A 14211-nucleotide genomic window follows, 5' to 3' on the forward strand; every position below is an offset into this window, starting at 1 on the left:
TTAATGGACTCTAAAGAATTGCAAAAGCCCTAACAGATTTGAATGCCAAACGGATATACGCACACTGCAAATTGAAGAGAGCAAGAAAGAAACGAAAAAAAAATTTGTAGTTTTCATTTGAGCTTCCCGTCGAGTATAAAAAGAAAGCCAACAAACATGTAACAGTAAAACAAAAAATGAAGTTCCTGCTACACTTTTGAAGGTTGCTAATTTTTGGTAGTTTTTAGTATACCGTCATCTCATGTATATGTGGGATAAGAATAAAATTTTAGCAAAGAATTAGAAAAAGTTACTCGCATATGTGATATTTTTAAATTTGGCAACAGTTGTTACCATAACTCATAAGTGAAATTTTTTTTTTAACTTTGTTATTATTTCTCTATTATATAATGTAAAAGATAAGATTTTCAAAAAGAGAGAGGATTTAAGTGATGATAATTTACAACAGTGCATAGTTCAACTGATTGTATTCAAAATGAAGATACCAAAAACATCGAATTTAGTCTTTCGCTCCTATCTGATTCCTCTCCCAATTGAAAATACATTTTATATATACTATCCTTAAAGTGTAGTTCTTACTAAAATTGGTTTATATATGTATATATAAGACAGGTATACAATTGAAAGTATTACTACTATTAATTGTTATTCTTGATACAAGAGGGTTGGTTAGGTTAATTACTGGGCTTAATTGCAACAAATTTCAGTGGGGTGAGAGATGATTATTTTATTAACGCAATGAAATAGGAAAACAAACGGGGAGAGGGGAAGAGACACTTTGAAGGATAATGCGGTAACTCCTTTAGTAAAGGAGGACCAAGATGAAAAGTATATATGTCTTAATTTTAAGTTCTGTCATCTCATCGCATAATATTTGTATAATTTGACAGCAAAGTATTTTAAAAAGAGACTACAATAGGAACTACTGTGCAATTCAGATTATTCACATTTTTTACTTTCACAACAACCCTTACTTAAGTTGGTTGCTATTGTTAATATATAACATAATCACAAACGAAAATACTCCATGATTTCTAACTTATTTTTAGATTCGGTTGAGGAAGCAGTCTCAGAATCCCTAAAATCTAACAGAACATTAGTAGTCTATAACAGCAATCAGTCAGATGATTGGCTCAATAAATGGTTCCAAGCAGATGATTCAAATGTTTCTCATTTAAAAGGGGCCGCAGTCTGGTTGAAATTGGTTAAGGGAACTGCTCAGTTTCAATATTTTGAACAAGTCTTTCCAAATGTTGTCGTGCCAAGTGTATATCTGGTACTTAATGGTAAGATCAAGACTATCTTACAAGGAGATGCTACTCATATAATGTGGGGACTGTTATTGCAATCATTAGGAATAGTCGCAGGCTCCATTCCAAATCATGAGGAACCAAAACCAGAAGTAAAAAAAAAGCCATCGGAAACATTTAGAGAATCTGTTCAAGAGATAAGCCAACAGGTATATCATGATGAAGTTGTGAAGGAAAGGAAAGCTGATAGAGAAGAACGTGAACGTATTTTGAAATTATTAGAGGCCGATAAAGAGGAAAGAAAGGCAGCAGAGACTCATTCTCAGGTTATGGATTCAGAACCTGTTGAGGTTCGTGATAATATTAAAGATAGAACAAGGTTACATACCGCAAATTGTACTTTACAAATAAGATTAACTAATAGTGAAACTTTAACGCGTACTTTTAAATCTAATGATATTTTGAACGAAGTCAGAACTTGGGTTGACGTAAACAGAACTGATGGAGATCATCCGTATGCATTCCATAGAAATATTCCTCGCATGACATTCTCTGATTCTGATGAAATGAAAACTTTGGAGGAATTGGAATTAACACCAAGAAGTGCGTTAATTTTAAAACCTTTGGATATTGTAGATAAAAATATAAAAATTGCAGAAGCACAACAAGCAGGTCTCTTGAATAAAGTTTATTCTGGGTTCTCTTCCTGGTGGGGAAGTGCTCAACAGCAACAGCAACAAAATATGCAAGTCTCATCCACTCCATATTCACGACCAGAACACAACGACTCACAGCAATCTTCGTCAAGGATCGTCCCTCAGAGTGATTCTCAAATCAATAGGGAACAATCAGAAACTAATATACAGTCAAGGTCGGTAACGCCAAATGTTTACCAATTGATAAATTCAGATGATGTAAATGATGACCAAGAAAAAAACACATACAATGGTAATAATATTTCTCTAGAGAAAAATGATGATGATAAATAGATATATTAAAAGTCCTTTAAGCTCTATTGTTTTTATGAAAGTATCAAAGATATATGCAGATACTATCGTGACATTTTGCTTTGTATTCAGAGAAATATATAAAGATATATAGTATATAAAAAGATCAAAATGTTTCATTTGTTTCATTTCTACAGAATCTTGGTTATTGGGTATCAACTTACAGGTTCCAGGACCTTTTCTTCCATTATTTTAGTATTGGATTCATGTTGATTATTTGGCTTGATAATTTTGTCTTCGAGAGTAACTGCTCTAAGCAATTCCATTACTTCAGTTTCCTCCGCCGAGGTATTTTCCCTAACCTCACTAGTTGATTCTTTTTGTTTTTCTGTCTTCATCTGTTTTTCTAATTCAGCTAATTCGTTGTTGACTTCCTCCTCGAATAAAGAATTATCTAGGTCATTCGTTTTCGATAATATTTCATTTAATTCGGTAGCTTTTTCATTCTCAACATCTATATCCTCTAATAATTCAGTTACTTTATCGATACTACCAATATAATCATTTATTGATGTAATTACGTCATGTGATTGTTTTAATGTGTCAAACATTGTTTTGTTAACCAACGACATGTTTAATTGTCTCATAATTTCTGTCAGATTATTTTTATTTCCTGATAGTTTTTCTAAGTATCGTTGTGAAATAATTTTGTTCTTTAGGATTCCTTTTTGAGTTGTCCTTGATAATGATTTATATTTACCGGATTGTAGTTTTGTTTCAATTTCGTTAATCTCATTTACCAGTTTGGATATTTGTTTGTTTAAATTATTCAGCGTATTTTTTATTTCCACTATTCCTATATCGATGTCAGTAATTTTATTATTTGATATCTCTAGTTCCTTTTTGTTTATATCACTGATTACCTTGACGATATTTTTATCGGTAATAATCAGATGAAGATAATATTCAAGATAAAAAAGTACTATATTTTGGTCTATTTTGTTCTTCCAGAGGTCACAGACTTTTGAGGATTTAAAAAATGTGTCTGTATTCATTACTAAATCCGTTAACTCGGAGGAATTATCAACGATATTTTTAGATATATTATCTGCTATTGTTCGTCCTGATTTCTTAACGTTATTGATGACTATCAATATGTCAGTCTTTAGATAAGTGTCATCATCTCTAGTAACCCGGGAAGTAAATTTCATTTCATTTCTTAGGCCCAGTAGCCCAAATAGTCTAGATAATATACCTATCTTGTTGGAACTACTATCAAAATCGATTTTATTTGTATCAAAATATGACTCTGATGGTATCAAAATATTTTCACTAACTAACTCGTCGATAACAATATCTATACTTTTCGGTTCACCATATATACTATCATTCAGTTTATGTAATAGATTCTTACCACAATGTACAGAGAGAGTGCTCGTGTCATTTAACAAATTATTGGTGAAATAATCTTTCCACGTATTAATGTTGGCTTGATATCCGTCAGGGTTAAGATCCTTAAGGTCTCTAAAATCTCTATAGAGAGATGCTAACCTACTAGTTGGTAGTTTAATCTTATTGCTCATAATAATATATAGAGATGTATAGTCAGTAAAGTGAAGTGATTTAGAGAAGTTTTGATCCTTAATTAATGTTGAGTATTTTTTAGAAAATTTTATGTTTTTAGAAATATCCAGAATTTTCATGCCGAAATCTTTATTGGTATATCAAGATGTCCCACTTAATAAATAATTAAATAGTACCCTATCGTGATAAAGTGGGAAATGTTAATATTATACAATGCTTATATAAGCTCATCGATGAACGTATAGATATAAAATGTTATCTATATAAATAAAAAGTATTAACTACAAATATAGAGAACCTGCAGAAACAATATCTCTATGAATCATCTTAACTATGGTTTCCATCTTTTCCTTTAAAGCAGTGTTACCAATTGTGTTAGCAACATCTACCAGTTCTTTAACTAATTCCTCCAGCCTCTTAAACATCCTGATTAAGGAACCCTCATAAACATCAGTCATTTTACAAATTTGAGTAAATGTAGCACCTTTACACCATTCATAAACTACTTCCATTAATTCATGTCTGAAACTTTCAACATAATCTTTTTCAACAACCTCTATCTTAGAATCCTTCATTATCTTCGCAATTTTAGAAGCTATTTCTCTCATGTTTTTTAATGGCTCAGCCAACTCTGGTTTCAATCTTGGGGCTTCCTTACAACGTTCTTGGAAAGCAAAGCATGAAAGCAAAGCTGCTGCTTGTTCAGGCTTTAATTCATTGAAGTTACCATTAAAAATCAATTCTGTTAATAGTAATTCATCACCACTTGAAATCTCGCACGCAACTCTACCCTTCAATTCAATGATATCGTTTGGCGTACAGAATCCTAACCTTCTCAATACCCTCTTTCTACGACGTAAATCATCTAACTGGATTATTGACTGGGATTCATTTATCTTATGCTTCAATTTTCTCATATCCTCTTGAAGAGCATGTTTCCTACTATAGTCGTTGTATAGTTCTTCTAATCTAATAGAGTTTGTTAAAGGATTGTTGATCAATTTCTCTTCCAAAACTTGTATCTTTCTAAGTAGTTTCTTAAAATCTTCATCTTCAATCTTCATATTCTTCACTGGATCAATCAAAGGTATACCATCCGGGAATCTACGTTTCACTTCATTTAAAGATTTACCAACAGTTTCCTTCTGACCAGCTGCTCTAATATTCTTTGGCATGAATAGACGTAAGTTACCGATAGCCTCAACAGAATTCAAAGTAATTGGAATCATGGCACAAATAGACTTCTCTCCTTCTTGGGCTGGACGAATACCTTCTGGGAAGACAGGGTTAAACGGCTTAACCAAGTTTACAGGGGAGTCAGCATACATGGTATTAACAACCACGTTAACAAAATAAGATTCATGGTCACTGTATTCTTCAGTAGGATTACGTCTATTGATTCTTTTTGCAAAATCGACAACAGCACCCCAACCGTAATCGGCTTTACCATCAATATTAATCTTAATTAATCTACCTGGTTGTAAGAAACTTAATGAGTTGGCAGGATGTGTAATAATTTTTCTGACGTCATCATTATAGCCTGATAGAGTTTGTCTTACTTCATAATAATCTTTAACATTAGTTTCATCTTCAATAACAAGTTCCTTTTCATCCTTTCCAAGTTCGATTAATTTCTTTTCCATAATTGGAACAGAAACAATATTTTGGAATTGGAAGAACGAATGTTCTAACATAAATTCAGGAGAGATACCTTCAACTCTCATTAAATTCAAGATCATATTGTAACCTAAATGGAAGGATGAATCCAACCTATCAGCTTGACCTTTAACCATACCCTTGGCAACTTGAGGTTCCATCTTTTCGTCAATCATCATAATAACGATACCACGATCATCTAAACCACGACGACCGGCACGACCAGACATTTGAATATATTCACCACCAGAAACCCAACGGAACTGCTGGCCATCCCATTTTCTAACGGAGGTGAAGACAACAGTCTTTGCAGGCATATTCAAACCAATGGAAAAGGTTTCAGTTGCAAACAATACCTTCAAGAAACCTTCTTGAAACAAGATTTCAATCACTTCCTTTAAAATAGGCAACAAACCAGAATGATGGATACCGATACCTCTTCTCAGAAGTGGTAGAATATGCTTGATCTGTGGTAATTCCCTATCTATCTCCGGTAGTAGTGCAATAGCATTATTGAAAATTTTTGTCAAAGCATCCTTCTCATCATCAGAGTTAAAGTCCAATTTAGACATCTTTAGTGCAAGTTCTTCACAATCACGCTTACTGAAGGAGAAAACAATAACTGGATTATATTTCTTCTTCCAAATCATTTTCACAATTTTATAAATATCACCCTTAGCATCACCTTTAGAAGCACCACCTTTGAATGTTTGTCCCTTCTTACCTCTCGATACAGTAGAACCAGAGTCATCACCGGTTTGATTACTGATGGAGGCCATAGCCTTTTGGAAATTTTCTTCTCTGAATGTACTTTTTTCATCGACAACTAAATAGATACCATCCCCATGTGCAGGAAATAAGTAATGCTGTAATGGTGTTGGACGGAAATTAGTGTACACAATATGACAAGGCTGAGTATGAATCTTACAAATCCATTCGGCAAATTCCATTGCATTGGGGATCGTAGCAGACAAAAACACATAACGGACCTTATCTGGTAATAGAATGATTGTTTCTTCCCAGACAACACCACGCTCCTTATCTCTCATGTAATGAACTTCATCAAAGATAACCCAGGCAACTTCTCTCATAACTTCACTACCTCTATACAACATACTTCTCAAAATTTCTGTAGTCATGACTAAACAACCAGCATCAGGATTAATAGTAATATCACCAGTCATTAGTCCAACATCACCAAATTCGGCTAATAATTCTCTGTATTTTTGGTTGGATAAAGCTTTAATAGGAGAGGTGTAAATAACTCTCTGCTTTTCTCTCAATGACTGAGCAATGGCATATTCAGCAACGACAGTTTTACCAGCAGATGTATGCGCAGAGACCAAAACAGATTCACCTCTATCAATACAAGACACTGCTGTGTCCTGGAAAGGATCTAATGTGAAAGGGTATGTTCTAGCTTGGTTAACTCTCTTGTGTTCTGCAATTGGCTTATAGTCATAATTTGGAGGTAAAGCAACTTGGTGACGAACTTGATGTAACAATTTAACCTTACCATCCTCCTCAAGTTGAGTTGTTGCTGCATTAGTTAACCCGGAGGACGCATCAACTTCTCTCGATGCCTCCTGCTCAAAAGAATCTGTAACTACAGGAACGGCTGGTTCTTTCTTCTTCTGCTTATTTCCATCTGAGGTCTTATTAGATCTTAACTTTTTGGAACTATCCTCGTAATTATCTTCCAAGTCATGCTTTTTGTTAACTGGAGTAACTTCATTTTTTGCAATCTCTTCTGTGTCTGAGATATCGATATCGATGGCTGGATCTTCTCCAAATACATCAAACAACCCGGAATCCATTTCGTGCAAAATATGTGAGCTTCCAACTGAAACACTTTTCTTGAACAAATAATTTCTGGGGTTCTTTTGTTTGTGCACCTAGCAATGATATAATCATTTTTATAAACATTAAGTTGTTAATGAATGAATCTCGTTTTCCTGGTATTACGTTAACGATTAGACAATTTGCAAATTGACTTTCAAATTTTTTCAACTGGTGCGATGAGGATGTATGGGTGTTTCACCCATGAAGTATTATAACAAATACCATATTGTATTTCCGATGATCTATCTAGGAAGATTCAGCGATTTCTTTTCACAGGACAGTTCTTCTGGGTATCTGAATATTTATGTATTATTAAATTATTAAAATTATATGCGTTCATTTTTACAATCAAGAAAATGAGATGAGGGAACTGACAAATGCCAATTGGTTTGAAAATTAAAGATTAATTTTTTATGAACCTTGTTAACTGCAGGTAATTAAGAAATGAATTCATCAACAACTTCTCCCATGGTTTGTTCGAGTTGAAGGTTCTGTAAGGTGGTCCACCTCTCTCTATCATACTCACCAACTACACTATCTGGATAACTTGGTCCTGATTCTTGTGATTCTATTGCGGAATCATCAGAAATTGCTTGCTCTTGAGATAGGGATAGTTCTGTTCGATGCTTTAGAGTGATGTTAAATAAGTCTTCGGAATTCATGAGATATGTACTATCTCCATGTTTATTTTGAAATATCTTACTAATAGTTCTTGTTGCACTTTCAGGGACGGCACTGTTGCGTCTACTGGAATTACCAATTGAATTTGTAGTCGTTACCGATTTAGAAGGTGAATGCTGGCTCTGTATTGAACGTAGATACGTGAAATCTACACTCCTTCCCCTATTATGCTCCTTTGCGTATACATTATGCATATCAAAAGGATGTTCAGTTGACCTTGAATGTGAATGGGGATCATTTAAATTTGAAATGGATAGTTTCTTACTAAATCTTTTAAAACTGTTTGACTTAATCGGGGATGACTGAGTTGATGATAAGATAGCGTTACTTCCGTTAGTAGGAAATCTAAAACTTACTTGTGAATTCGACTTGACATGTGATGTGGAACGATGTAATAAATTATTGATCGCATTTTGAGATTTCTGTTGTTTCATACTACCAGAACTAATTATTGAAACTAGCGATTTCGTTGGGGAATGATTATTTTCGGCATCCCTTAATTCCCTATAAGAATTTTCTAAAATAGTTGATGTAGGATTATCATTTCTAAAACTTTCTTCCAACAAATGCCCAGGATCTTCTTCAGTAATGCTTAATTCCTTTAAATAACGATCCAATTCACTTACTGCATCAGAGCTTGACATATCATCCTGTTGAGATATATGAGGTTCATTAGGGTTTTGGGGTGTTTCAATAATTTGTTTCAAGGGAAATTTAAAGTTGCTTTTCCTATTCAATACTGGAGAAATAGGTGTAAGAGGAGCTACTTCATCATTACCTAACTGAAATTCTGTGAATATGTTTTTATTTCGGTTTATACGTTGATTTTGGAAACTGTCAGCTCTCTCCAAGTATTTGTGACCTTCCTTTTCCCACATATCTAATGTAACATTTTGAGGTAGCTCTATATGTGTAGGCTTTTCCAACTCATATGAATCTTCCAAGAATGATTCTCCTGGGACTTCGGATATATCAGCGAGTTCGGTCTGTTCTAAAATATTTATGCTTTGCTCACTGAAGTCACCATATTTTTGTCGATTATCATGGTCCATATTTAATGTTCCAGTACTTTCTCCTTCGATTCCATCATCTTCATTGATTTGGTTTTGGGTTATTAAAGGTGACAAAGGACGGGTTGCCTCTGTCTTAATACTAGGTGCAGACTGTTCTATTGCTATAGGACAAGGGATGTTTAAAAATGATGGTAATAATGTGTGATCCATTCTCTCAATTGCATCACGTTCTAGTTTCATTTGGGATCTTGACTTAAGTAATGTTTCGTTTGATAGTGGCTGTTGATTTCTCATATTAGCAGATTCCATAACTGCCGAGACAGGTCTATCAACTCTGTTCACCTCAGTAGATGATGCGTTTGACAACATATTCAGGAAACTTTTTGGTAAATCAGAAATGGTTGATAATCTTGTCACATATCTGGCAGTTAAATTTGTCTTATTATTTGGTAATTTTTCTTCATTTTCTAAATTTTCCTGTATTACATGATTCTTCTTGTATTTGAATGGGGACTTCAAGTTTAATTTAGGTGATCTGAATTTGATAGAAGTTTTTTTGTGAATTTTATCTGTTGTACTGTTAGAGGTGGATGATCTCGATCTATATGGAAATTTAATGGGAGTCAATTGATGTCTAACAACAGAAGAATTAGATATTTCATCGGACACCTTAGTTTTACCAAACTCACTCATAACCCAGTTGGCCTTGTTTTCAGAATTAATATATCCATTAGCCATATCTGGGGTTAAAGTTTGTGTGGAATTTTTCAATGGGATAAATCTGTCGTTTATACCACTATCCACATTAAAAGATTGTAATTTCTTCTCTTCATCGTCTTGGTAGGCTTGTTGTGATTCTGTTTCAACTTTCCGTTCAGAATTATCACATCCTGTAAATATACCGTTAAAAAAAAGACTGAATAATAGTGCAGACTGAAATGCTATTGTTAAATGTTTGTTTAATTTGCTTAGATGTGGAACATGCTTAGTTGTTTCATTAAAATATTGTACAGAACATGCTAAAGTCAATATTTGAAAAAATATATTCGTTGATCGTATGAAATATTTATTCAAAGGCATGAATAGAACTAGTCTAATTAGAACAGTGAAGGAATATAAAATAGAGGAACATGCTATAATAATCAGTACAATTCGGTTTTCAGTAAACAATGATGTCAATGTGATAGCCAATGATCCAGTTACCAAAGATACCAGGAGACTGAGAAGTGCAACCAGTTCCAACATAACCAACTGTATTCTAGGTCTGATTCTAGTTATGCGATATTGTTTCTATGTTTAGTGGTGACTTTATCTTAACAACTGGGGTCAAATAACAAATAATTAAATAAATAAATAAAAATACGTACACAAACATATATATAATATAAAGAAATCATTACCTTACAGCTTATAAAATAAACCTGGAGATGTAAATATCAAATATTTCAGATTAAAATTTAAATTCTACCATGAAGGGAGAGAAAGATCAGACTGGCAAAACCTCAGATGTTACACTGTTTGAAGTCTTGCAATATTTCAACAGGGGCAGCTTACTATTTATGTATTTCCGCATTAGGAAAAACATCAAATTTTCAACTACCGAAGGGACCTTTGAAATTATTATTCTTTTTATTTAGTTATTGTCGCTGCAGTAACAGATTGCTGCGGACAAACAAACAAAAGAAATTAATAAGCAAGGATCGAAGCAGCTGTTGTCACAACGAATAGTGTTTACATGTTACGCAAATGTATAAGGTAACTCTATGCATTTACATTCTGTTGTACCTAAATTCCTGGCTAAAGATATGTTGGACTGTGCATGTACACGTACATGTTACAAAATGAAATACAGTTACTTCCATGGAGATCAAAAGACTTGTTTCTGATATACGTTCACGATCTATATATATAGCGTATATACATTCACTGCGACTATTATCTAGTACGGTACAGAACTATCTCTGATTGTTTAAAGTATCGTCTCCCATCCTCATCGATTATCACAAGACTTAAATAGTTCTTGACAGTAAAATAATTACAACTCATATTAGGAGTCAAGTCATAGCCTCCTAGGAATAAACGGATAGGTATCGTTTCTCCCTTCACTGGAGACCCATCCATTATTTCAAATCTAATTGATGTAGTATCTATAATCACACTGTTTTGTTTTACACCCGATGATTCTCTAGTTATTAAACTGAGCTCCATATACTTCACTCGAAGCCTCGTCAATAAAAAGTATATCCTCCCTACTATCACATCCTTCAAAGTATATTGAGATTTTACATACTCAAATTCTATATGCAAACAATTATCAATACCAATATCTAATTTCACTGGCTTTGGAACAACTCCATTTTCTTTAGATGCTACCGTATCTTTAGATTGTTCGTTATTGTTTTCATTAGTTTCAGATGCACTATTTGTTTCTTTTGGTTTATCATTATTATCTTTTCCACTATCACTAAACTCATTTATGATCTTTCTAGTACCCGTTTTAGTAGTTGTTAAGTTACTAGGAGTCTTCGAGATGTCATTGTATAAATATACCCAGAATCTTTTGACTTTAGAAATATCTGTAGATTTTCTGGTTACAGTGACTTTAATATAATATGAGACATCGACGTTTTTCCCTTTATATGATTCATACATCTTAGCCAAATCTTTAAAAGTAAAAGGGAAGCTCTGAGAATGTTGTAATTCACCTGGAGGACACAGATCATAACTTAAATACAAAAACTGATCTACTTGTCTTTTCTTGGAATCAGTAGCACTGTAATTCGAAGCATTAGAGGATGCAGATGAACCTTTCGATGCGGAGCTTGGTGTTACACCACCAACTTTTTGCATATCAATGGATCCTACCACAGATATTTTTACACCCAAATGCTCCACTCTCTTTCCTTCCCTAACACGAAGGGTCACAATCCCTTTTAACGATTCTCCATCTTCTATCAATGGAAGTGATTCCTTTCGTAATGAATTAGCAGAACCTGTTGTTATTGGTACGTCGACATGCTTCCGTGATTCTTCCCCATCTAATAGAATCTCAACATCGATTGGGGATTTAAAGAACATATTCATTTTTAAAAAACCTAAGAATTTAATTTGTATATCTCCTTTTCACTTGTTATTGTATAATATACTAGATTATAACTATTGCAAAATATCCAATTGTGGATAATATCATGAAGGAACTCTTGCATCTTTATTTCATTATACGGTTGTCAAATTCTTCCTTTGATATCTTAATTGAGTGTTTCGGTCCCTTGTTCTTCCTTTTTTTCAAGAAAGGGCGCAATACGATTTAATATATAAATGGCCTCTTTAACAACTACAAATCATGTGATCCACCGATATTATGACCTGTTTCTTAGTGCTTCTCTATTTCGCTTCAATAACTAAAATTGAGCAACAGTTTATATAAATATGTGTATGTACATGGTATATTGATATATATATATATATATATATATATATAGAGAGAGAGAGAAAGAGATAGAAATATATCCATTTTCCTAGTGTTCGTCAGATTCTTCTATTTGGGCTGGGATAGGACTCGTAATTTCAGCCGCAACAGGTTTATTACAAGTATGTAGCAAGGCTGAGACACGGGAGTCAACCTCAAGCGTCCTAGTCCATTCACTTTTCCTCTTTATACCTTGTTTAACCCATGAATTTGGCCAATCATGTTCTTCTTCTACTGCTAACTGTAAGTCATTTGGTATTTGGAATGGTCTTACCGATTCACGCTGTATCAACCCTGTCACTTCTGAACAAATTTCTTCAGTGAAATATCTTTTCCTATAAAATCTATAAATTCTTTGTGGAATGGCAATAAACCCAATTAAATTCGGAACAGGAATAACCAAGAGTGGCTGATGTACTAAGATCGGAACACCTGTTACGTCATCTGTAATAATGTTACCTTGAGAGTGCAATTCTAAAGGCGGGAATGGTGAACTTTCATATTCTGATGGTTGTATAAATGGATTCAGTACTGTTGTATCTATTTCCTTCTTTTCCGAATCATCTTGAGATGCAGTTTCTTTTGACTTTTCGTCAATAGAAGTCAAATCTGATGAAGGGACATTAGACTCTTCTAATTGTTCTTCCATAATTTTAATTTTTTCTTCTTGGATAGTAGTTTCATCATTTTTATTTTTATCGATAGTTATTGCAGATTCAGTAGTATTTTTTGATGGCTCTAAAGAAGCTTCAGGTTCCCGTGCTTCAAGAGGTCCAAGTAGACCTTCATGTAAACCTGTTATATATTCCTTATATGCCCCTCTACCTATACATATGACACCTCCAGTTAGTAATGGATCCGGATATCCCACATCCTCACTTACAATTGTTTCAGGTTTAGCATGTTTATAGAATATCCCGATTGCATCCCTCCAATCAAATTTTTTTTTGTATTCCTTTGCTAATTCAATCTCTTCTAATTTAGTCAATTCTTTTGCAACTTCTTTCGAGTTTTTCTCTGATTCTTTAGGCTTTTGTTTCTCTATAGAATTTTTTCTTAAAGCTCTGATTCTGTTTGCTACCTCCGTTCTTATCACTCCCTGTTTCTCTTCTTCAATAACATCGTAATCTAAACCAGCAAAATATATCACAGGTTTTACATAACGTCTCCATATCTTAAGTGATGTCTCTAGATAGTCACTTGGTGGTGGTGCAATAAACACAGTAATCTTTCTTGGAATTGTCTTGGTATCCATTTTCTCTTCAGCTAATGGCTTTACCATATTTGCATATTTAGTTATAATCTGCTTTTGTTGATATTTATCATAAGCAAAACCACCTACTGCAGTAGATACTGCTAGCCAAAAGATCGACCAGTTTCTTGATGGCAACTTCATTGCAGGTATACCCATGGCTTGAAATGCAGGGTTTGTAAATATTTTCTTTGGTGGTTTGACATTCTTAACAGGTTTTGGTGGCTTTACAGCCGTCTTTTCCTCAACCATGACTTGATCTAGTGCTCCTATATCCTTTAGGTATCGGCTTGTAACTAGTATATATTATTGTTTTATGATTCAAATTCTTCACTTTTTTAAAAGTCATCATTCTACATTTTGAAGGTTTTCCTTCCACTGGCGCTGTTTTTTTATTTATATTTTGCGCTGTTGAAGTTTTAGCAAAATTGAGTAAAATATAGATGTATAAGAATTACAGAACAGATGATTATATACATTATAAAATTAAACCAGGGAGATAGAGAAAAGAACCCAG

General features: G+C 33.7%; 6 protein-coding genes across 6 annotated transcripts; 1 reads left to right on the forward strand and 5 right to left on the reverse strand.

The window, feature by feature from the left end:
* Positions 1–1027: 1027 nt before the first annotated feature.
* On the forward strand, positions 1028–2239 carry UBX6 (Ubx6p; the record flags this gene model as incomplete). Its single annotated transcript, XM_041549375.1, has 1 exon — positions 1028–2239. The coding sequence occupies one exon, from the start codon at positions 1028–1030 to the stop codon at positions 2237–2239; it is 1212 nt and encodes a 403-aa protein (XP_041405309.1).
* Positions 2240–2412: 173 nt separating this feature from the next.
* Positions 2413–3900, reverse strand: CHM7 (Chm7p; the record flags this gene model as incomplete). The annotated part of the gene is made up of 1 exon (XM_041549376.1): positions 2413–3900. The coding sequence occupies one exon, from the start codon at positions 3898–3900 to the stop codon at positions 2413–2415; it is 1488 nt and encodes a 495-aa protein (XP_041405310.1).
* A 162-nt stretch (positions 3901–4062) lies between these two features.
* MTR4 (ATP-dependent RNA helicase MTR4) lies at positions 4063–7254 on the reverse strand (the record flags this gene model as incomplete). The annotated part of the gene is made up of 1 exon (XM_041549377.1): positions 4063–7254. One exon carries the CDS (start codon positions 7252–7254, stop codon positions 4063–4065), a length of 3192 nt encoding a protein of 1063 aa, XP_041405311.1.
* Positions 7255–7716: 462 nt separating this feature from the next.
* On the reverse strand, positions 7717–10218 carry IRC8 (Irc8p; the record flags this gene model as incomplete). The annotated part of the gene is made up of 1 exon (XM_041549378.1): positions 7717–10218. One exon carries the CDS (start codon positions 10216–10218, stop codon positions 7717–7719), a length of 2502 nt encoding a protein of 833 aa, XP_041405312.1.
* Positions 10219–10908: 690 nt separating this feature from the next.
* PEP8 (retromer subunit PEP8) lies at positions 10909–12057 on the reverse strand (the record flags this gene model as incomplete). The annotated part of the gene is made up of 1 exon (XM_041549379.1): positions 10909–12057. One exon carries the CDS (start codon positions 12055–12057, stop codon positions 10909–10911), a length of 1149 nt encoding a protein of 382 aa, XP_041405313.1.
* Positions 12058–12491: 434 nt separating this feature from the next.
* On the reverse strand, positions 12492–13946 carry TIM54 (Tim54p; the record flags this gene model as incomplete). Its single annotated transcript, XM_041549380.1, has 1 exon — positions 12492–13946. The coding sequence occupies one exon, from the start codon at positions 13944–13946 to the stop codon at positions 12492–12494; it is 1455 nt and encodes a 484-aa protein (XP_041405314.1).
* Between the last annotated feature and the right edge of the window lie 265 nt (positions 13947–14211).

This window comes from Maudiozyma barnettii, assembly GCF_903064755.1.
Source record: "Maudiozyma barnettii strain CLIB 1767 genome assembly, contig: KABA2_02, whole genome shotgun sequence".
Taxonomy (NCBI): Eukaryota; Fungi; Ascomycota; class Saccharomycetes; order Saccharomycetales; family Saccharomycetaceae; genus Maudiozyma; species Maudiozyma barnettii.